The sequence below is a fragment of the Egretta garzetta genome, unplaced genomic scaffold (genome assembly GCF_000687185.1).
Source record: "Egretta garzetta isolate BGI_Z169 unplaced genomic scaffold, ASM68718v1 scaffold345, whole genome shotgun sequence".
NCBI lineage: Eukaryota > Metazoa > Chordata > Aves > Pelecaniformes > Ardeidae > Egretta > Egretta garzetta.
This window is the reverse complement of record NW_009259692.1, coordinates 522623-543452: the sequence shown is the minus strand read 5'-3', so window position 1 is coordinate 543452 and position 20830 is coordinate 522623. Positions and strand designations below refer to the sequence as shown.

The following is a 20830-nucleotide window of genomic DNA, read 5'->3' as shown; positions in this document are numbered from 1 at the left end:
GGGGGCTCCCGCTGCCGGGAGGCGGTGAGCACGGGGGCCGCGGGGCCCCGCTCGGGCGCTCCCGGGGGCTGCCGCCTGGCAAACACACCTAATTCTTCTTAACGTCAAATAGATAAGGCGTTTGCGGAGCAGCCGGGGGATCGGCGAGGGTGGTCGCCCGCCTTCTTGGGGCTCTGTCCGCTGCTGTTTCTGTACATGAAGGAATTTGGGGTAGGGCGAAGGAAGAAGCGTTTTGCCCGCCTGCGGGTGGTGGCTGTTGCTGTAGCCGGGAGTCCGGGCAGGGCTGGGGCTGCGTTACCCTGCGAGTGTTGCTGTCGGGGGAAGCATATGGCTGGGGAGCTGCTTGCTCTGCCTGAAGGATCGCTATTAATATCAATGTATGTCTCATATGGCTGTAGGTGGGCCATATGGATCCTTCCTGCACCCATAAGAGGCAGCCTCGGTGCCCCCGCGAGCTGATGTGTGAAACTTGGGTCCGTCGGGAGCTGGGAGAGCGTAGCAGAAGTTCTCCAGGTTGTCCTTATCTGGCCTTTTTAGTCGGTAAAATGTATGCGACCGACTTCTGCGTGCGTTAGGGTTCATTTTTATTATTTTTTTTTAAAATCAGATTATGGTTCTGAGAGAAGCGTGCTGTGCTGGGTGGCGAGTGAACGGGCAAATACTGTCCTGGGGAGCGGAAAGCTGGAAGTGCCGGCTCCACCGCCTCAGCCTGGAGTCTGCAGGGAGAAGGAAAGACAGCAGCGAGAGGAGGTGTAGCCGAAAGCTTAAAACATCCCTGTTTTTCCAAGAACAGTTGCAGTCTCAGAGCTGAACTTAAAAGAGAGGGCGCGAGAAGTAGCGTATTTTGATTCCCGAGTTATAATGGATTTTCCCTTTGTATCAGTTTGGACAGAGATCAAAGGTATAACAGGGCCCTGCTGCACTAATTTTTGGTTACTGTTGCACTTCGCATTACCTCAGAGCGGAAAATACGCGTGTGGCAATTTGTTAATACCTCTGCTATTTCTACCTGTTGTTTACCTGGATGATTTTTTTTTTTTTGTCCGGCTACACCGAATGCACAGATGCAGCATTTGTGGCAAACTGCATGCACGGTTTGGAAACGAGCGCTCTCGTCTGCAGTCGCCAGCCTGGAGAATTAACGCTGAGCCCAGGCGATGGGCGAGGGGGTGGCAGTTACTGCTTTTCCGAACCGTTGTTTAGGGCTGTGGCGCTTTCTTTTTGGACGTTTCCTTCTGTAACCCTGAGCACCAGCAGCACATCCTTTCTGCGTGAGGGTTTCTGTCGAATACGTGTTCTGCTTTGGGCGATAAGACGCGGTTGTGCCGAGTACGTTCAGCTGGTGAGATGTGAGTTTGCACGAGCCCGTTGCTGGCTGGAAATTAAACCCTCCTCGAGGTGTAAGTGAATCCCTGGGCAGGTTTTTTCGGAATAGTCCTGTAACCCTGCGCTTACCAACTGTTGATTGTGCAGGAATTTTTAAACTGCGGGGCATTCTCTTGTCCGCTGAGCTTTCTCTTGTAGCTTAAGAGTTGGGAGAGCCGTGAGGGTGTCTGGCTGATGTGGTGGGGCTCACGGGCCAAATTCAGAGCGCGCAGGAAAGGTGTGGGGATGCAGGATTTCAGGAAGAGAAGCATATCGGGAATGTCGCAAAAGTGGCGGGTTGTCTTGGAGAGAGTTTTGGCCACAAAGGCCTTCTTCAAACTCCGTGTTCCCACCTAGGGGAAGGAGAGTTTAGCTCTGCTTTGCGTGACTTTTCTTCCTAGTGTTTTTCTGCGGAAGGTTTGGTGGCCAAGTGTCTGAGAAGTTTGGGGGCGCTGCTCGTCTCTGCTTCAAGGAGTTGTTGACATCGTTGTTCTGGAAAACTTAGCAGATCTCTTGGGTGAAGCTTATTTTGCTGTGAATTTCTTACTTGTGCAGCACCTATGTAAAAAGTTCAAGAAAACATTTCTAACATCCACCCCCCAAGTATATTTTGGTCTGTATATATTTTTTTTTTTTTTGCCCTGCAATTGTGGAGGAGAAATGCTTTTACCAAGACCATACTTTGCTCTTTCTCAGTTGTTCTCTTTTACCCACCGCTCCCCCAGGGAAGCTCTCGTGATGCTCGAGAGGAGCCTTATAAAGATGGCTGGTTACGTTTGGGCACAGTCCTGTGTTACGGGACAGCCGCTCGGGTTCTTGGTTAGGGGTGGGGTGCTTCTGGAAATTTGGGAGATTGTGTGTGTATTGTGTGGATCAAAGCTGGGGTTTGGGGTTGGTTTTTTTGTGGGTGTTTTTTTTTGGTTTTTTTTTTTTTTTTTAGGAGGGTGTTGTTTTTTCTGTGGTCAGAGCCCAAGTTACTGAACCAAAACAACCCCGTTGCCCTGCGGGGCAGGGAGCACATCCCTTCCACACTGCTGCTGGCAGTGGTGCGGGGCGTCCATGTGCAGGTAAATATTGCTGGGGACAGGTAAGTATTGCTGGGGACAGTGGTGGTGGCAAGGGACAGCTCGATCCCCTGAGGCTGCTCTGTGTAAAGCTGAGGGCGCCCGTTTACGGAGGGATGGGGAGCTGGTGCTGCGTGGATGTGTGAAGGCGTGGGGTGGCTGGAGGAGTTGCCTGGTCTTGCCCTTGTTCACACCAGTGCTTTTTACGTGCGCTGGGGAACGCTGTGAGTGTCTGTGCTAGCCCATCCTGGGATAACCAGGTTGCTGGAGTGTGGGATCACCGAGGCGGGACTCGGTGCAGATGCTGCAGCCAGGGATAATGCAAAGATGCTGCGAGAAAGGGGGGCTGATGGCAGCAGCATGTGGGGTGCCCCAGGGTAGGCATCCCTGCCTAGGAAGTGGTGTCGGGGGACGTACAGCACCCGAAGGACCCCTGGAGTGGAGAAAAGTGCAGTGGAGGGAGGCTGGGGGTGGGCTGTGAGTGGGGTGGGCAGGAGGGAGTACGATGGAAAAGGAGAAGGAAAAACATTTTGCATTATATCTGTCACCCCACGAGGCTGGGGGTGGGCTGTGACTGGGGGGGGCAGGAGGGAGGAAGATGGAAAGGGAGAAGGAAAAACATTTTGCATTATATCTGTCACCCCACAGCGAGGAAATGTGGTTTTGGGCATATGCCATTGACCATCCTTTTTACCTAGCTTATTCCTGTCTCCATTTCTTGAAAAGGCAGGTGACGCCTGGGTTGGTTCAGGGATTATTTTTTTTTGTCTTTTGTCCCTTGCTTTCCAAGTTGTGCAGCTTCTGCATAGGCTAAATGGGGAGAGCGGAGGGGAGGAGACTTGGGTAATGAGGGAGGAGGGGAGAGGGCCTGGGCTTGCAGTCGCTCTCTCCTTAAAGAATATAAGGCAGGAAACAAAGGGTGAGCTGCACATGGAGGGCAGCAGGCACCTGGCAGCCCCTGGCCCTTCAATGGGCTGCCACGCATTCAGCTTAATCCGCGCCCAAAAAGTCTGTGAATAATAAATGACAGCGGCTTGGGTTCGGTCATACCACCCCTTCGTCCTCTTCGGGTTCGTTTTGTAAGGGCCGAGGCAGGCTGCAAGGGGATAATGCGTTGGAGCTTTTGATGGACGAGCATGTAAAATCGTTTGCAACTTTGCAGTTGCCTTGCTTTTCGTAACACGGCGAAGTGTGAAATTTCAACCTTTAATTCTGGAGCCAAGTACAGCGTGCTCACGCTATCAGTGCCTGCAGGATTATTTAGAAGAGGTTGGGTTTTGCAGCTTTGTACCAAGATGTCTCTCTTCTGGGTCTCTTCAAAGGCTTTGTATATGAAAAACAGGAGTGCAGAGCAAAGCTTTTGCTCTGGAGTGGAAGGAGAGAAATTTCGTATTTTGTGACATTTAAAGGGCGCACAAGCGTTTTATGAATTCTGAGCGTCGTTAAATGCTGGTTTGCTGTTTCTGTGCCTTGTGACATGCAGCAAGCAATCCCGCTGCTCAGGTTTTGTGGGGTTTTGGCTGCCTTTCCTTCCCCCCCACCCTTTGAGCCTCTCGGGGGTCTGGAGGTGCCCTCAGGGGCTGTGTCCTATCAAGCACGCTCCTGCCAGAGGGACCCCAGGGGCTCCAGAGCACGCCAGCCACTTCCTTTCGGTTTGTGTTTACCGAGCAAGCTTACCGTCGGCTTTGAGTTGTAGCTTCGTTCCCCGGTCTGCCATTGTTCCAGAGAAAGTTGGGTACAGTGTTGCCTTTTTCCAGACATAATCAGAATAAAAGTTTTTCTTCTAAACATTTCAGTGCTTTTCCTTTGGGCCAAGCTTCCCCAGGAAGAGACAGGACCCTGAGTCATTTCAGGTGGGTTTTTTTAGATGTATGTGGACTTTGAGCAGCTTTTCAGATCCATTGCAAACTTAAGAGAACGTACATGAAACAAAAAAGCTGAAGGGCTATGTTCATTTAAAACTCTGTCTCTGAGTGTGTCTGGCTCTGTTGTTCTGGAAGTTACACCGTGATCTAAGCGCACAATTCACTGTAATGTATTATTTTTAAAATTACTAAGACTCTAAACTGTAAGTTGGAGCTGCAGATCTTGGAAGAGTAAGCCATGTCATGTTCTTCATGTAGTAAGGAGTTTCTCTTCTTGGCTTCACTGACGGCAGCGATGGCTCTGGCCGAAAAGCTGCTGGAGTTGGTTATTCCTCTTCCTGGATTGAGGCATATAACTCCCGTTGTATTTTTAAAAGTGGTTTCAAATTTGAGTCTGCACCAAGTCTCTGTTCCTGTCTGTGTATTCCTACTCTCTGTGCCATCTTCTGGCCTGAGTGGTTGAGCAGCTCCGTTGTGAACTGGTCCAGCTGAGGAATAACCAGTGATAAAGTGTTCCCTCCTCTTCTCCCTACCCGCTAAAGATGGATCATTTTCCCCATCTGGTTAACTCTGCGTTTGCACGAATGCTTTTATGTTTGAGCAGTGGTGGTGGTGGGGAGTAGATACGGGGCAGGGGGAGCACCTTGCGAGCAGTCGGGGCCAGGAGCTTCCTAAGCAGATGCTGTGTAGGGGATGACCACAACCTTTCAGTTCACAGACCTTTGAGAGACGTTTTCGGATTTCAGTTTTAGTGTAATTCATATTAACTTTGTCTCTCAGTTTTTGGAGAGGTTTTAATAGTTTGGTTCTTTCTGGTTGTTTTTTTTAATCTATTTTTTTTGCATACACAGTCTGACTTGAACTAATTGGTTTGCCGCTGTCCCATACTAGAAAGTCTATGCTTATGCTGGTTTTCCTCAGACCTTTCCCCTAATAAAGGCTTCAAGGACGCAGATATTGTGTTCAAAAGAGGCTTTTTCCTTGGAGCTTTTTTTTCCTTTGAGAAGACCCTAGAGAGCCTCTTAGCATCATACCAGCGTGAGCAGCACCGCTGCGGTAGAGCAGGCTCTGTGCTGCTGAAATAATGAGTAATAATTCTTTCCTCTCATCCCCTGACTTTATAATTTCAAGTTATTCTTGGCCTTCAAGTAAAAACCTTGCAACAAGTAGCTTGCGTTTCTGGCTTCAGGAATAACAGAAGGTAACCTTAACCGCAGAGCTCCAACTGTCCTCAGAAGGCGTTTGAACCTCGTTGGTGTTGATTTATCTCTGGCAGGTACAAGTTGTATTGATACCACTTCTCAGTAGGAAAAAGAGGGACGCTAATATGTAGGTACTGCTGCTGGGCATCTCAAGTTCAACACCCAGATACGGGGGAGTTGCTTTGAATTGAGTTGTGGAGCTCATGGGTGCCACCGCTGCATACGATGGGCAGCCTGTTAGTGAGGTCTCACTGGGACGTGACCTCGCGTCTTCTAAATGAGATCCTTGGTGCATCTGGAGCTGAGGGTATTTGTAGGCCAGGGAGGAGATCACCCTGCTTCCATGCAAGGTGGCTGAAAAAACAAGTTCTAACACCATTAATGGCTCTTTAAAGAAGAAAATGGATGAGTAGGGGTGGAGTGGTAACTGGCATTTTCAGTCTTAAATGCCTTTTACCCAACTAGCCTGTGTTTAGTATGATAGATGTATGTGGAGTGAGCTGCTACCAGATGGGTACTAAGATTGAATATAAAAGTTGCAAGATGTGGAAAACCAGAAATGAGAAAAACTAAGGGAATAAAGAGGCATCATTACGATGCTAAATGAGAACATGAAGAATATTTCATGCTTATTGCCTGTATAGTTATGTGGTCATAACACATTGACTGATTTTTGCTTTATGCATAAAAAAAGAAAATAACTTACCTTAGTGCAAAAGGTAATGTTATATTATTAAAAAAACCAACCCAAGAACAACGAGGAGTTGGAGTAATTTGTGCCTGCTTGCCAGGTTGTGGTCTTTCATGTGAAACCAGGTGTTTAAAAAGAATCTCCTCCCTTTTGCCACTAATGGAAAGTTTTCTAAGGTTTTGACCTTTATCTTTGCATCGCTTAAGCTTTGTAATTCTTTGCTTTTTAATTCTTTGCTTTGCAGCTTGCCAGCAGCTAACTTCTGTTTATTCTCCTTGCTCCTGTGTAATCCTGAAGGGTTCAGAACACTACCGAAGATGTGTAATCAAACCTGAATGTGCTATTCAAGGTGGGGGGGGAAAGGAGCCGGAGGTGGTGCTAGTCAAACCTAATGCTCCTGGGAGAAGAAATTATGCTTGAAAATGGGCATTTATTATTTGAGACAACCGAGTGATAGGTACATCTGTGCTGCTGTCTCCCATGTCAGTTATCGTGTGAACTATGGTATGTTCATTCATACCTGGTCTGAATCTCCCTCTTTATGTATAAAAACATTTTAACGTGGTCTGTACTAAATTTGTCTCTTCCATTGTAATCATGAGAAGGAGTTGATATGAAAACAATAATATCCATTTAGAGTTTAATGTGAGCTTCATTCTTGGAAGTTCAGCACACGTTTTTCACGAAGGACATAAAAATTGCCTTTCCTGAGCTGCAGCGAGCGCTGGTATTGAAGTCCAGAGTGTTTTAATTTCCCTCCTTGTTCCTTGTCTCTGGTTTTTTTTTTTTCAGCCCAAGTGGTAAAAAGTTCCGAAGCAAGCCCCAGCTGGCACGCTACCTGGGAAGCTCAATGGACCTGAGCACTTTTGACTTCCGCACAGGAAAAATGTTGATGAATAAAATGAACAAGAACAGACAGAGGATGCGCTATGACTGTTCCAACCAAGCCAAAGTAAGACAAAGATGTGGCAGCTTTCCCCTTTCCGTCTGCTATTGCAGCGGCCAGACTGCCTCTCAGACAAATATCTGTGATAGCGTGAAAATTAAGCATTTTGTAATGAACGTGTGAAACTGCAATTGTACGAGGTAACATCATCGCTGTTATGGAGTGTTGGACAAATACCGCAATTCACTGGTTCTTCCAGGGTACTGATACCATGGGAGAATATTGCCGTACTGCTAAATCTTCTGTACAGAAGGGCTGGAGAGAGAGGTGGCATCTTCCTCTCCTCTCCTGCCTGGAGTACGAGATCGCCTTCTCCAGCATGATCTCCTCCAGAGCCCCAGGTTTCCAGCTGACTGTTGTGGCTGTGCAGCAGCTCTGCTCTGCTCTGCTCTGGTATTTGGTTTGGGGGAGGAGGGAAGAGTGGCGTGGGGCAGCAGAGATGAGGAGGTAACGCAGCCTCCACCAGCGATGCCCTGGAGTTGTCCATAGACCATGCTGGTATCTCAGCTTTGGGATTGATCGAAGGAGGGGATGCATTTTGGGCAAAAAGCTGAAGAGATGAGAGGGTGGCAAGGCCTATTTGTAGAACAAAATAAAAGAATCTGTGTTTGGCACCTGGTAATTTTGATTGTTAAGGTTTAGTCAGGATTACAGTGACGCTGGTTACTGCCTGTCCAGATCAATTGGCTCAAGTCATTCTTAGTACCTTCATTGGATGCTAAAACCTTTTTCATAGAATCACAGAATGTTTTGGGTGGGAAGGGACCCCCAGAGCCCACCCAGCCCAACCCCCCTGCAGGAGCAGGGACACCTTGAACCACATCAGGTTGCTCACAGCCCCGGCCAACCTGGCCTGGAATGGTCCCAGGGATGGGGCCTCCACCCCCTCTCTGGGCAACCCCTGCCAGGGTTTCACCACCCTCACTGGAAAGAATTTCTTCCTTAGGTCCAGTCTAAACTTATCCTGGTTTAGTTTAAAGCCATCCCTCCTGGTCCTGTCCCAGCTGGCCCTACTAAAAAGCTTGTCCCCCCCTTTCCTCTGGGCCCCCTTTAAGCCCTGACCGGCCGCACTCAGCTCTGCCCGCAGCCTTCTCTTCTCCAGGCTGAACACCCCCAACTCTCCCAGCCTGGCCTCAGAGCAGAGGGGCTCCAGCCCTCGGAGCATTTTAGTAGCCCGCCTCTGATCCATGTCCTTCTTGTGCTGAGGGCTCCAGAGCTGGACGCTCAGAACCCAAAAGCTTATATCTGTGCACCTAAACATTAAACATGGAAAATAGTGGACTGCTTGTTTTCTAAATATGTCAACCAGTCAAGAATCATCATCATCATCATCAGATTGGAACATTTACTTACAGCCTAAGTGCTGTAGTGATGTTTTAAGAGACATGCCTTGCTCCAGAGACCAGCAGCTAACACGCATCTCAGGCTAAAAATTCTGCCCAAACCTTTCAATACATACACAAATAGTTATCACTGGCTTATAAATGCATTGGCACACAGATGATTGAGTGATATTTGTCCTGAATACAGCTTTTCCGCATCTTATGAATAAATATGTTAAGCAGACGCGGTGTCTGCATCCTCAAGAACAAAGTATGTCCTACAGCCATTTTGCGACTGGCGTGTTGGATCTCGGGAGTGAGGAACGGTCTGCCTGTGTTTCCACTAACATAAAACGCAGTCGTGTAGTGAAAACCTGTTTGTAGTGAGCTGCATTTTAAAACTGACTTTTATTAAGAACTAAAGGTAAAAAAAAAAAGTGACTGAGGTTCCTGCTGTATTGGTTTGTTTAGTGGCGTCCACAACTGGATTTAAATAGAATGATTTGCAACGGTTTCCAGATTCAAAAAAGGTCTTTAAATCCCACTTCATAATTTTTCTAATTATTACAAATGTTGTGTTGACATCTTCTGTGTTAGTGACCTACAGGTGGCTTGTCACAGTGTTCTGACTCCTAAATTCTGTCAAAATTGGGATAAACCCAAAGTATATAAACTAGAGTGATAGGAGGCTAGTGTGTTAAGTAGAACGTGAAAGAGTAGAAAACTTAGTTTAATTTTGATAGGTCTAAGGCAAGATTTGGACATAGTTATACATTTTTAGCAGTCTTAACTCATATAGCTTGAGATCAGACAAGTTTTCAAGTCCCGGAACTCTTCTTTTCCCTGCTGTACGTCTTTATGGCCACAGTAGCACTTTAGCAAATTGAAAATACAGTAGCACTTCAGCAAATTGAAAATACTTTTTTGGACGCTTCCCCTCCTTTTCTTTGGAATTTTTAGGGCAAGCCTGATTTGAACACCGCCCTGCCTGTCAGACAGACAGCCTCCATATTCAAACAACCTGTCACAAAGATCACAAACCATCCCAGCAATAAGGTGAAGAGCGATCCTCAGAAAGCTGTGGACCAGCCCCGGCAGGTAAGGCTCGCAGCTTAGCAAGTGCTTCTTCAGAACTAAGAAACTCCTGGGTTTGCTGCTGGGAGGGTCCCAGGATAAGGCACTTTAATTTTGTGATGCTGAACACATAGTCCCTGGCAGCTTGAAGTCTCTTAATATTTCAGAAACAATAATTTACAGTGCTCCCAGCTTTTTAAATCAGAACAAAACCCATTTCCAGTTCATAGTTAATGTGCTGTCTGCACCGTGTTTTATAGACTCCAATCTTTGTTTAGATTACAATTACCTTGTAGTAAAGCCATCATTTCCTTAATGCTGAAATTAAGTATTATCCACAAATTTAGTCAGATGTTGTAACCACTTCAGGGGACGTTTGCATTGTAATTAGGATCACCATCAAATGTTCCAGTTGTATCAGGATTCTCTGTTTCAAGAAATCCCCGTTCCTGCAGAGATCGCGTACAGTGTGGTGTGTGTGATGTAGTGCGAGGGACCATATCCCCTGCCTGGGCCTTTTTTTTCAGATGCGTGTATCATTAGTAGCTAACTCTACCTTATTCATAAGGTCGTAAATTCACTTGGAATGTCATTATTAAGACAAAATCAAAATGTTTTTCTTATCGTACCCTGTATTTGCAAACAAGAGAATACACCAAAATTAAAGGAGATGTTTCAGCTGAATTTCATCTAGCGAAAGGGTGCAAAAAGTGTGCTTGGGACAAGTGTGTCTTTGAAGCTGGGCGCTGGTAAAATAAAATGTACCTGTTCAAAGCAGGCTTTGGAAGGCATTCTCATTTCATTAACATTACCTGGAGCTGACAGCCTGTTGCCTCCACAGAGCTCACACCAGGGATTCTGTGAATCCTTTCCTGCAGCGAGTCCATCTTTATACCTTTTGGAAACTGGATGTTCAGCTTCGTTAGTCTGTTTGGATGCTGTCATCGGTATCAATTTTCAGTACAGCTTAAACTTTTATAGGTCTGGTGGAATTAAAATATATCATTCCAAGAGGGAAAGGGATTTCATTAAAATTTAAAAATACCCTATGAAACACCCACCTCTCACACCGCAAACCTTTTCTGCAAACTTAAAAACTACCTGTTTGAAATGGAGCTGGGTGGTGTGCATTGGTTGTGTTTGGGTTTTGTGTTCTGTTTGTGTGTGCGTGGGTTTTTTGGGGTTTTTTTAGACAGGTTGGTGGGGTTTTAGCATCGTTTCCTAAGGAAGTGGAGCATGTGTGTTTACAGTGTTGTTCCTATTCCTATAAACCCCTTGGCCTAGTTAAGACAATAAAGAGGGACACTAAAATATATGACGCTGATATGCAAAACACTGAGCTGCGTAGAGATTTGTGTCCCTGTTGTGGAAGAGATTGATCTGCGAGTGCGGCCTGTGAGACGGCAGAGATCAGCCCCAGCCCACGAAGGTGACCTGTGTGGTTCCGCTGCCCACATTACCACTTGTAACGCAGCTTCCCAAGCTCTGCTTGTGCTTTCCTTCCATAATCCTGTGGTTTTCTTTTTATGACAGCGTTGGAGTCTGTTTTCCAAGAAGGTCCTTTAGAGGTTTTTAGGTATATATGTATGTATACAAAAAATACGTATATACTGTATGTATAGTACATATATATATATATTGATTTATATATTTAATTTTCTATTATATAGCATAGAACAGGGCAAACTTGCCCTTTCTTGTGTCTTCCTCTGCATTATACATCCAAAAGTCTGTTAAATTACACTTTAAAATACTTTACCGGACTGTAGTGTGTTTTAACCTCTGGTCAGCAGACTCCAGATGTTTCTTCCAAATTTGAAGGCAGTGCTAAGTCCCATCATGCACTGGTTTGACGTGCGCCCGTTTGGAAGTCATAGGCTAGAGAATATCCAGCCGATGTGGTTTGGCCGTGACTGTCCTTATTCCCCTTGTTGGGAGCTGGTAATTGGAAAAGTGATGTGAGTTCAGTTGCACTCGGACTCTTACGGGTATGGAAAGGGGACGCGTTTGGACTGGTTGGGGTAAGTTTTTAGTTTCTCAGAATTTAGACAAAATTGCTTTCTTGCAAGACAAATCGTACGCCAGCTGTTCAGTGATCGTCCTTATTCATACAGATTGAGAGTTGAAGGTGAATCTGGGTATGGTACCTGACTTCCAACCAAACCATGGATTCACGTGCTTGAGGAGAACCTGTGATGCAAAATACAGCAAAAGGCTGAACGCGGTTGTTCTCATGAGGAACTGCCAGAGAGGAATAAAATAGAATCTTCCCTACCTTGGGAAGAGCTTGGATGCAATTCTTGCGTTCCTTAACTTCTGTGGCGTATGTGAGACAGCAAGAGAGGAATGGGAGTGTACAAAGGCTGTCCCACGCTGAGTGCTCTCAGATGAAAGCCAGCAAGCCTTGCCTTGCTGTTGCAGTTCAGAAGCAGTGAAAGTACCAGTCCCTGGAAGAAAATAAAATCTTTTTCAAGGCAGTAAATCAGGGCAGAGCTGTGGGACTGATTGGCGACGAGGACTGTTCCCTGCCGTCAGGCACGGCAGACCCCTTCTCTAGTAAATCCAATATAAAATTGTCCGCGGCAGTGTTCTTCCCTCTCCTGATAGTAAGCAGGTGCTTTGTGTAGTTGTCAATTCCATTTCTGTTTTGTGCCAATAAACGCTTTCTTTGATGTCAGCTCTTCTGGGAGAAGAAATTAAGTGGACTGAATGCTTTTGACATTGCAGAGGAGCTGGTGAAAACAATGGACCTTCCAAAAGGTTTACAAGGTAATCAGAGTCTGCCCTTAACTCCAGGGGTGGCATTTTGATACCAATCAGTGGTGATCTGAAGGTATTGTATTTGATCTCCTTGTTCTCCAGTGCTGTGGGCCGTTCCTGCTCCAGCAGGAACTGTTAGTGCTCCAGCTGGGAGGCTTGGTGCCCTTTGTCCTGAGGGGATACCGAAGCAAAGCTTCTTGACTTTGGTTTTTGTTGTTTTCCAGAAGCAGAATGGAAACAGCTTCCATTCCCAGTTGGGTGGGGATTTTTTTTTTGTGTAACAGAATGAGGTATAAATAGAACCATAGAATGTTTTGGGTTGGAAGGGGCATCTAGTCCAACCCCCGCATAATCCAAATAACCCTGGAGAAAGTTGTACAGGTGCTGTTAGAAGTGCTTAAAACTGAGCTTTATGTTGTGTTCGCTTTCTAAATGACAGTAGGAGCTTTGCCGTTAGAATTTAAATAATGCCTGTTGTCCTAATTTGCTGTTCTTTGTCTTGCACAATGCTGATTATTGCTTTTCCTCCCACTTGCAGGGGTTGGACCTGGTTGCACTGATGAAACCCTTCTCTCCGCTATCGCTAGCGCTCTCCACACCAGCACGATGCCTATCACTGGACAGCTCTCTGCGGCCGTGGAGAAGAATCCTGGAGTTTGGCTAAACACCTCACAGCCGCTTTGCAAAGCATTTATGGTGACAGATGAAGATATTAGGTATTAAAACTAGAAATAGAAGTTTCTGTCTTGGAACCAGGTTTCTTGTGGCAAAACAGAACCCCCTTCTTTTATTTAATTTTTTTTGCCAATGGGAAGTTTGAAGGTCTGATGGAGCACCATGGCTTGCTGAATTAATGTGAATGCTTCTGTATCAGTAGAGTAGAAAAAAACTCATTGACATAAAGCTTCTCTCATGGAGGCATGTACTTAAAAAACATTATTTTTTATTTTGCCCATGCTCAGTTACACTGAGGTTTTGGGTTTTTCATGTCAGAGTATGTCTACTCTTACTGAAAAAGGTGCCTGGATTTGAGTAGCCTTGATTAAGGCACCTCTAAGCAAAGAAGGGATTGCAGGAATCCTGAACAGGGTGATTTGATTCTCTTCACCTGACTCTCTGTCAGCACAGGACCAAATAAAAGACCTAACTGCTGGGGTGGCAGCAAACAAGGATGCATTTTGTTTAGGTATAGCTTGCTTTCAGTAGTGAATTACATTGCCAAATCAAGACTGGTCAAATTCAGCTTTAAGCACTTGATAGAGAACTGAATATACCAAAGAAATGAACCTGAAAGCACGCTGCTTTGTGTTAACAGCCTTCACCGATAGCAATTGATAAAGCTGAATTACAGGATGACTTTTTTTCGTGCTTGATTTATACCTGAATGACCAGGAAAAATGGTCTGTTTATAACTTTATGATTTCCTATGGCTGAGATGAAATAGGAGTCCTGTGAGCCACACTGGTGGTTGATCACTTCTTTACTTCCCTATGACTTTGACAGAAAAGGAGATGTAAAACTGGAGGTTGTGACTCAAAAGGAGAACGTGCAAAAACATTGAAATGCTCAGAAAATTAATTTTCTCCAGTCTCATTTTTGGAAATCTGAGCAGGGTGGGCTGACTTTCTTGTTTAAATTAATACTAGCACAAGGAATTAAACAAACAAACAAAAAAAAAGTCTTGAGTCAGCTGCTAGATTAGGAAAATTTCAGCTGGAATTAAAAATGGTACAATCAATGCTAAGGATTTGTAGCAGAAAATATTGGCCAGCCCTTTAAAGTGTTTCTTTCAGCCTCACTTACAGTGTAACGCCAGGGAATTTCATTTACAATGCAGAGGGCTCTTTCAAAGCCGTGCTTGTCTGCCCAGCCTCCTGTAAGAGGGATTTAAGATTCCTTTCCCTGCAAGAGGCAGCGTTGAGGATTGATGTTGTTGTTCATTGATTTGGGGCAGGAAGCAAGAGGAACTGGTGCAGCAGGTGCGGAAGAGGCTGGAGGAAGCCCTGATGGCTGACATGCTTGCCCATGTAGAGGAAATAGCGAGAGATGGGGAAGCCCCTTTGGAGAAAGAAGGAGGCGAGGAAGAAGGAGAAGAGGAAGAGGAGGAGGAGGAGCAGGACCATGACCAGGAGATGGAGAACGTATAGTCCAGGTAACGTGACAGCATCCCTTCTCACCTTAAGCTGTGCTTCACCCGGAGGCAGAAATGTTTTCAGAAGGAATATTAGTACATACGGACCAATCTTTGCTTTTTAGCTTGTGCTTTTAAAGGTGTAGCAGCCATGCCTTCAGGGAATAAAATCAAATATCTTGATGTGTGTGATGCCCAGTGGGTGCTTGTGTCTGTGTCGGGTGGGCTAAACGTTACTTTCTATGGTAGGCAAGAGGGCACTGTGGGCAGAAAGGACAGCTTATGGGCTCGGCTTCTCCCCCTGCATGCCTTTTTCTCTCACTTCTGCAATTTTGGTACGCATTTTCTTGCAGGGCATATTAGAGGGCACATTTGTGGAAATATTTTAAAATAAGATTTGTAGAAAGTTAGAAAAAGGCAACCTGACCCTCAAAAGAGGGAAGCTGCTAAAAACCTTTATATGTGGTGGGCACTTATGAACCGAACGTAACAGAAGAACGTATATATTCATAACCTGGAAACATCTGAAAGGTTTAAGATAGTCTAGCAGTAGTAATTACAGGATTCACAGGAATGTGCCTTTACATTGTGCATCCCTTAATCAAGGGATTAAGCCCTTTCAAAGGGCTTGCTTCTTGTTCTCAAGTCTTTCACTTGTCCAGTGGAACTTTCTTTCTTAAAGGTGCAACTAGAATTTTTTTTTTATTGTCTTGTAAACCAAAATAGCTCCGAATAATGAATCGCTACTGCGTAGCAATGCAGAAAAAACGCAGATAGATGAGGCCAAGTCAAGATGCACCAACGGGAGTTCCCTTAAATGTTTGATGTTGCGCTAGACAAGGACAGTGCACCATGCTATGAAGTGGAGTTTTTCCTCGCTGTGTTCCTTTGATGTCACCCTAGCCAGAAGCACTCTATGTATCATCAGCGGAGCTCCTGCCGTGAGATGAAAACGGAACTCCCTGATTTTAATTTTTGATCATTTTAAGGTTTTTAGCCTAAGAAAAGCAATTAATGTTCTGTCACTGAAAGAGGGTAGGCAATACCCTGGGTGCTTCATTATGAGGACCCTAGAGCCTGTGAGCTGAGAATCGAGAATGCAGAGGGGGAAAAAAAAGAATTTCTGGGATAAGTAGCAGAAGAAAAGCCCCCTTGGAGGGAGTGGCAGCTGTATTTCAGGTAGAACGAAGAGTGGTTTATGTTAAGCAATTCTTCAAGCTGGGGAAGGTTGATTGAGCACTGGAAGGGGCTGCCCAGGGAAGGGGTCGAGTCCCCACCCCTGGGGGGATTTAAAAGCCAGGCAGATGAGGTGCTTAGGGCCAGGGTTTAGTGGTGGGATGGCAGGGGTAGGGGAACGGTTGGGCTGGGGGAGCTGAAAGGGCTTTTCCAACCTCAACAGTTCTGTGATTCTAACTGTTTGGCCTTTGGGAGTTACCATCTTAAATCTGGGCTCTCTATATTTTCCTGGTTTGCCACATCACTAACAGTAGCTTTATTTGGACAGTGAATATCTTGCATTCCTTTCTTCTGCAAAGGTCTGGCAAGAGCAAAGAGCCAGAACAAACTGTCTGTTGAAGGTGAGAAATGGGATAAAGAAATAGATCTGTTATGGCAATGATGCTTTACTCTTTTAAGGGCTCACTTGCTATAAAGATACAAAAAGTTCAAACTGACTTACAAGGTGGCTTTTTTTTTCCTCTTTCTTCTAGGGAGTTCCATCTAAGAATTCCCAGTATAAACCCTATCAGCAGGGTCAGCACAACAAAGCCAAGAGTGTCTGCCAAGTAAATTGCACCAACAATCCAACTGTACCTATGAGCATTTCGATGTACGCTTCAGGAAACGTTGAGAAGCTGATGGTTCATTAATTGCTGGGTAGTTTTGAAGATGGAACTTGACTAAACTCTACTCCCCCTCCTTTTTCTAAAGGGGTAGGGTAATTGGGAATGCAAAAGTGGGAGGGAATAAAGGAATATAAAATGGTGGGAGGGGAAAATACTAGGAACCAAATTTCCTGTCCTTTTTTTTTTTTTTGTTGTGGGTCAGTGATAGGTGATACATTTTTAAGCTTTTCTATCAAAGTACCTTTAACAGTGACCCATAGAAACAATTTTCTCTCCAACACAAGTGCGAGAGATGCTGTTTCACTCCTTGGCTACTCTGCTGTAGGCTACCTGTTTGTACCAGACTGTAGGGAGGTCATTTTATGTTGTGGATTGTCATTCCATGTGTCAGTTTGGGTCACTGAATTTCCTTTTCCTCGCAAGACCACATTGGTCTTGGAAGTGTAGTCTCAGAGCTGAACGGCCAGTGCCTCTTCCACCTGATGTTTTGATTAGTAGGGGAAGTTACACCCGAGGAATTGGTCTTACATCAATGGCAATCGTTTTTTTTAGTTAGTTCCAGCACCACACCGAATGCACTACCATGCACGTTTTTGATACGGAGTTGTGCGTACGTCCCAGCACAGCCGAACGGAGTTTCGCCGATTAAATATACCCACTCAGTGGTATATTCTGCTTTGGTTTAAGTCTGGTCAGAAGGACCTTCTCAACTCGGAATGGAGGGACGACTCCTTTCTGACTGACAATGAGGAAAACTTCCTCCTCCTGGTGCCAAGAACCCTGACCTCTCTTTCTCTGTGTGTGGAGGGAAGGGGATCCATTCCAATAGGTGTGTCTACACATCTGCTTTCGTGTGCAGTAATGTTCTGACCTCTTTTAAAACAAGAAAGGAAAAAGGTTGATTTTTCTATAATTGATATCTAAAAATGAATTTAAAGCTTTTTATTAAGTATGAAATCTTTCTTATTTGCATGTGCAGTGAAGTGACCAGCATTTTGTGTCCAAAAATGAAATGATGTGAAACCTGCCTTAATGTGTTTATAAGTATTTGGCTTCACCATGGGTACCTTGATTGATTCCTCAGTCTCTTCTAGTACATCTGTGAGCATATTGGGGTAACTTGTGGCTAAAAATGGATTTACCTGGGGAGGGAGGATAGTGAGAGGGGCGGAAGATGAGAATTTATAGCTTGGAGAATGTGTTGAATGGGTTGCAAAAGTTATTTTAGTCTTAGGGTATCCATTGCGTAATTCACGCGTGGATGTCTCAGCTGAGAGTACAGTATAAAGTGGTGGATTAAATATTGTGCCACTGACCAATTGTACAAGTTGTTGGTATCCCAAAACTTGGGGAAGAAAGTAGCTCCCAGAGCCTTTATCATGTAAGAATGGTTAGCAGTGACAGCCAGGGACCAGGGGAATTGCCTGGAAAGTAAATAGCCTTTGGGAGTAGTTCAGCTTAGTGATCTGAGTAGGTTTAAGCTCCTTGAAAAATATCCCATGCCAAAGTGATTGATACTGTATTAACTCTTTTCTTAAAGATTTGAAAATACAAAAATCTTTGATATTGCTCATTTGGAGTACTGCAAGAAGACTGAATTGTAGTTTGCTGCTGCTCTACCAGGTATTGCTTTGGGGAACCTTACCTGGTACTGCAACCAGTGAAAATTATTTTCCTTTTTGAACAGTCTGTTACGGTTATTATTCTGTAAATCTGTCCTCTTGTAATTCATTGTGTTGAATTAAATGTTTCTCACAAAACAGAGATTCTTCTAGTCTGCATCAAGCCCCTCCCTGGAGGTTTTGTGCTGCGCCCCTTCCAGTTATTTCAGCGGGGACGCTCATGCGTTTTTGTTGTGGGCTCCATTCTGAGATTTGGATCCTGATATTTGGGACCTGGCAGAGGGGAATACAGAGCGAAAGTTGTGGAAAGCCCATTCGTTCTTGCTGCAGAGTCTTCCCATGTCCTCACCAAGTAAGAGGCTGCCAGGGTGTCCCGTCCAGTGGGAAAGTTGCTGGTGTGGTCCTTGGAATCTCACCTCTAGCAGTTTCTAACCCGTGGTTATAGAGGTGTTCTTTTGACCATGGCAAAAGTGTTTCCTTTTTAAAACTTGCTTAATATCTAGTAACGTCTTGACTTCTATTTGAATCTAAATACGTTGTAAGCAGAAGTAGCACCAGAACTTAGATGATTGAGGTGTTGCTACTAATATTTTGATGCATTGACTATCAAGTTGAAATTGCTGGCAGCTTGCGTGCCAACTGTTTTGTTTTCACCACTCTGCTTTCCCCGTCCAGCTCTTTCCTTCAGTCCTTTAAAAGTTTATTAAAAGTTTCCATTCGTATGGAGAAGTTGGTTGTTCAAAGTACCAAAAAGGGGCCCAGGACTCCTATCGCATCCCAAGAAACTTAAATAACTTTACCTGCTTATCCAGACAGGTAAGTAACTAAAATATTCCTTTTAAATGACCCTGATGTCTTCTGTTGCTGCAATAATAACTGGATTAGTTTGTCTTATCACAGCCTACTGCCGTGGACGTGACTGCTGGGCATGTAGTGGTCTGCCGGCGTTGAATGTATCCCCGAGGTGGAGAAGGCAGTTGTTACTTGAGGTATATCTCTTTAAGCAGGCGATTGGTAATGAACATACTTAAGTGAGTGGATTTGGGGCAAAACTTAACTTTTTATGAATATACAGCAGTTGTTACAGAACATACTAACAGTGGCGTTGTCCGTTGTTCCATCTGAGATCAAGTTCATCTGCTTGGGGAAGTACTAGTGAGGGGATGCTTTTGAAACCGGTAATTCTTTCCATCGGCGGTAATGGCGCCTTCCTGTTGCCGTCACATATTGTAAATGTATGTAAATACGGAGCTGCGATGTGAAACAGCCTTAGGTTTGTCCTACGCGCTGTTTTTTTGATTTTTTTCTACTATTTTGATTATTTTCTACTAAAACAATAGTACCACGCTCTGCGGACAGACAGTTACATTGGTAGAGTTTAGTCCTCTTCGGAGATAACGTATGAGCTTATTTTAATGGTCCTTAGGCAGCTTCACTAAGGGGTAGGCTCTGGTCCAGCCCAGCTAAAGTTTTGCATCTTTTTTTCTGTAGAGAGTGTAATTTGGGATACAAACCACCCGAGCTCACACAAGCTCCAGTTCTTACGCTGTGTCATGCTCAGTCAGGTTTTTCTTGCTTTATCGGGAAACAGCAGCCTGCCTAATTCTGCAGGGCACCGGCTGGAGGAGATGGGGGATGAACTGGTTTGGTTGATGTTGGTTGATAGGATGAAAACCCTCGGAATGCCGCTTTGCTCTGCAAAGGTAACAAAAAGAGACTCCTTGTTGGTTAAAACTTCTGATTTTATCTTGTGCAAAGCAGTGTTGGAGCTGCTCCATTAAGATGGCTCGATTTTTTTTTTTTAATTTTTTTTTTTCTTTCTCTGCTCTGTCTTGCAGAACTAACGAAGTTACAGGGAATGTAATGATCTCCCCGTGTGTATTATCAGCGTTATTTTTACTGAATTCTGGTCGGATGAATTTTGTGCAATCAATAAAAATGACGAATTTGCATGGATATGGGTACGGTCTGGATTTGGCCCGCAGAGCTTTTGTAGGTGGTTCTGCCCAGGAAAAGTTCGCTTGATTCACATCTGAAATTGAACTTGCTGAACTGGCTGTTGAGCAAGAAAAGGGAGGAGTTTTCTTGCTTGTAAACTGAGCACATTGGGAAGGGAAAACAGCCATGACTGACACGGCTGGACTGCGGGAATGTAGGCCTGTTAAACCCTGCCTACGGAGGCTTTGGCGTCATGGCTGTGAGTTGTTTTCTAGTGATAATATTACATGAAAAATATTTTTGACGTTAGAATTCGCGGGTAAATGTACACTCTTGTTCTGTTTCCCGTGTGGAGGGAGGCTGCCTGAAGTCAACTTGCCAAATCAGAAACGTATTTTCATCAGGAAAACACATTTTAGTTACTGTGGGAACTGAAAGCACGCACTGTGTACGAGGCAGACTCAGCTGAATGAACGCTTTTCATCGGTGCTGGTTTGTCAGCTACTGGTCAAGGTAATTTTGCTTCTTTATAGCTCTAAGAAACTGGCCTAGCGCTCTTTTCTATAAAGTAAGAAAACATTGAATGCAAGTACAAGTGAAGATTTAAAAAAAAATTAGGTGTATTTTGCAGCTGCCTTGCTGAAAATTAATCCCGTGCAACCTGGCTGTGGTGATTTGAGGAAGAGAGGGAAGGGGCAGCAAGCTCTCCTGTTAGTTAAAAGTTTCGTTGCATCAAATTAATATTTGTGCCCGTCCTGTGAAAGGCACCCAGCTGCACAGCTCAAGGCTGCATCCCTGTATTTGTCAAAGACTTTAAATCCCCTGATGCTACTGTACCTTCTGCAGAGCTGCTGGGTCAGTCTGTCTCTGCAGAATGTGGCGCCATACGGTGGCAGTCTCCCTGGCTTAAGACTTTATCCCCTCAAAACAGACAAGCTGTTCACCTGGAGCTTTCTTTTCAGGCTGTTGGATATTACTCTTAACCTTCTATCCTTACATTTCCTCA

The 20830-nt window shown here is 44.9% G+C and overlaps 1 protein-coding gene across 9 annotated transcripts; it reads left to right on the top strand.

Moving 5' to 3' along the window:
• The first annotated feature begins 334 nt into the window (after positions 1-334).
• On the top strand, positions 335-20169 carry MBD3 (methyl-CpG binding domain protein 3). 9 transcript variants are annotated; one of them, XR_004842017.1, is made up of 12 exons: positions 335-2432; positions 4226-4282; positions 6980-7139; positions 9416-9553; positions 12208-12298; positions 12828-13005; positions 14244-14441; positions 16130-16248; positions 16817-17887; positions 18028-18702; positions 18787-19589; positions 19725-20169. XR_004842017.1 is itself a non-coding variant. In XM_009638874.2 (8 exons), exons 1-7 carry the CDS (start codon positions 2425-2427, stop codon positions 14434-14436), a joined length of 825 nt encoding a protein of 274 aa, XP_009637169.2. In that variant the 5' UTR covers positions 335-2424; the 3' UTR covers positions 14437-14441; positions 16130-18005. The 9 variants fall into 9 exon arrangements, 1 of the variants encoding a protein (XP_009637169.2); XR_004842016.1 differs by having other exon boundaries at positions 16130-16351; XR_004842011.1 differs by having other exon boundaries at positions 335-513; positions 608-2432; positions 16130-17887; positions 19725-20168.
• Positions 20170-20830: the final 661 nt, after the last annotated feature.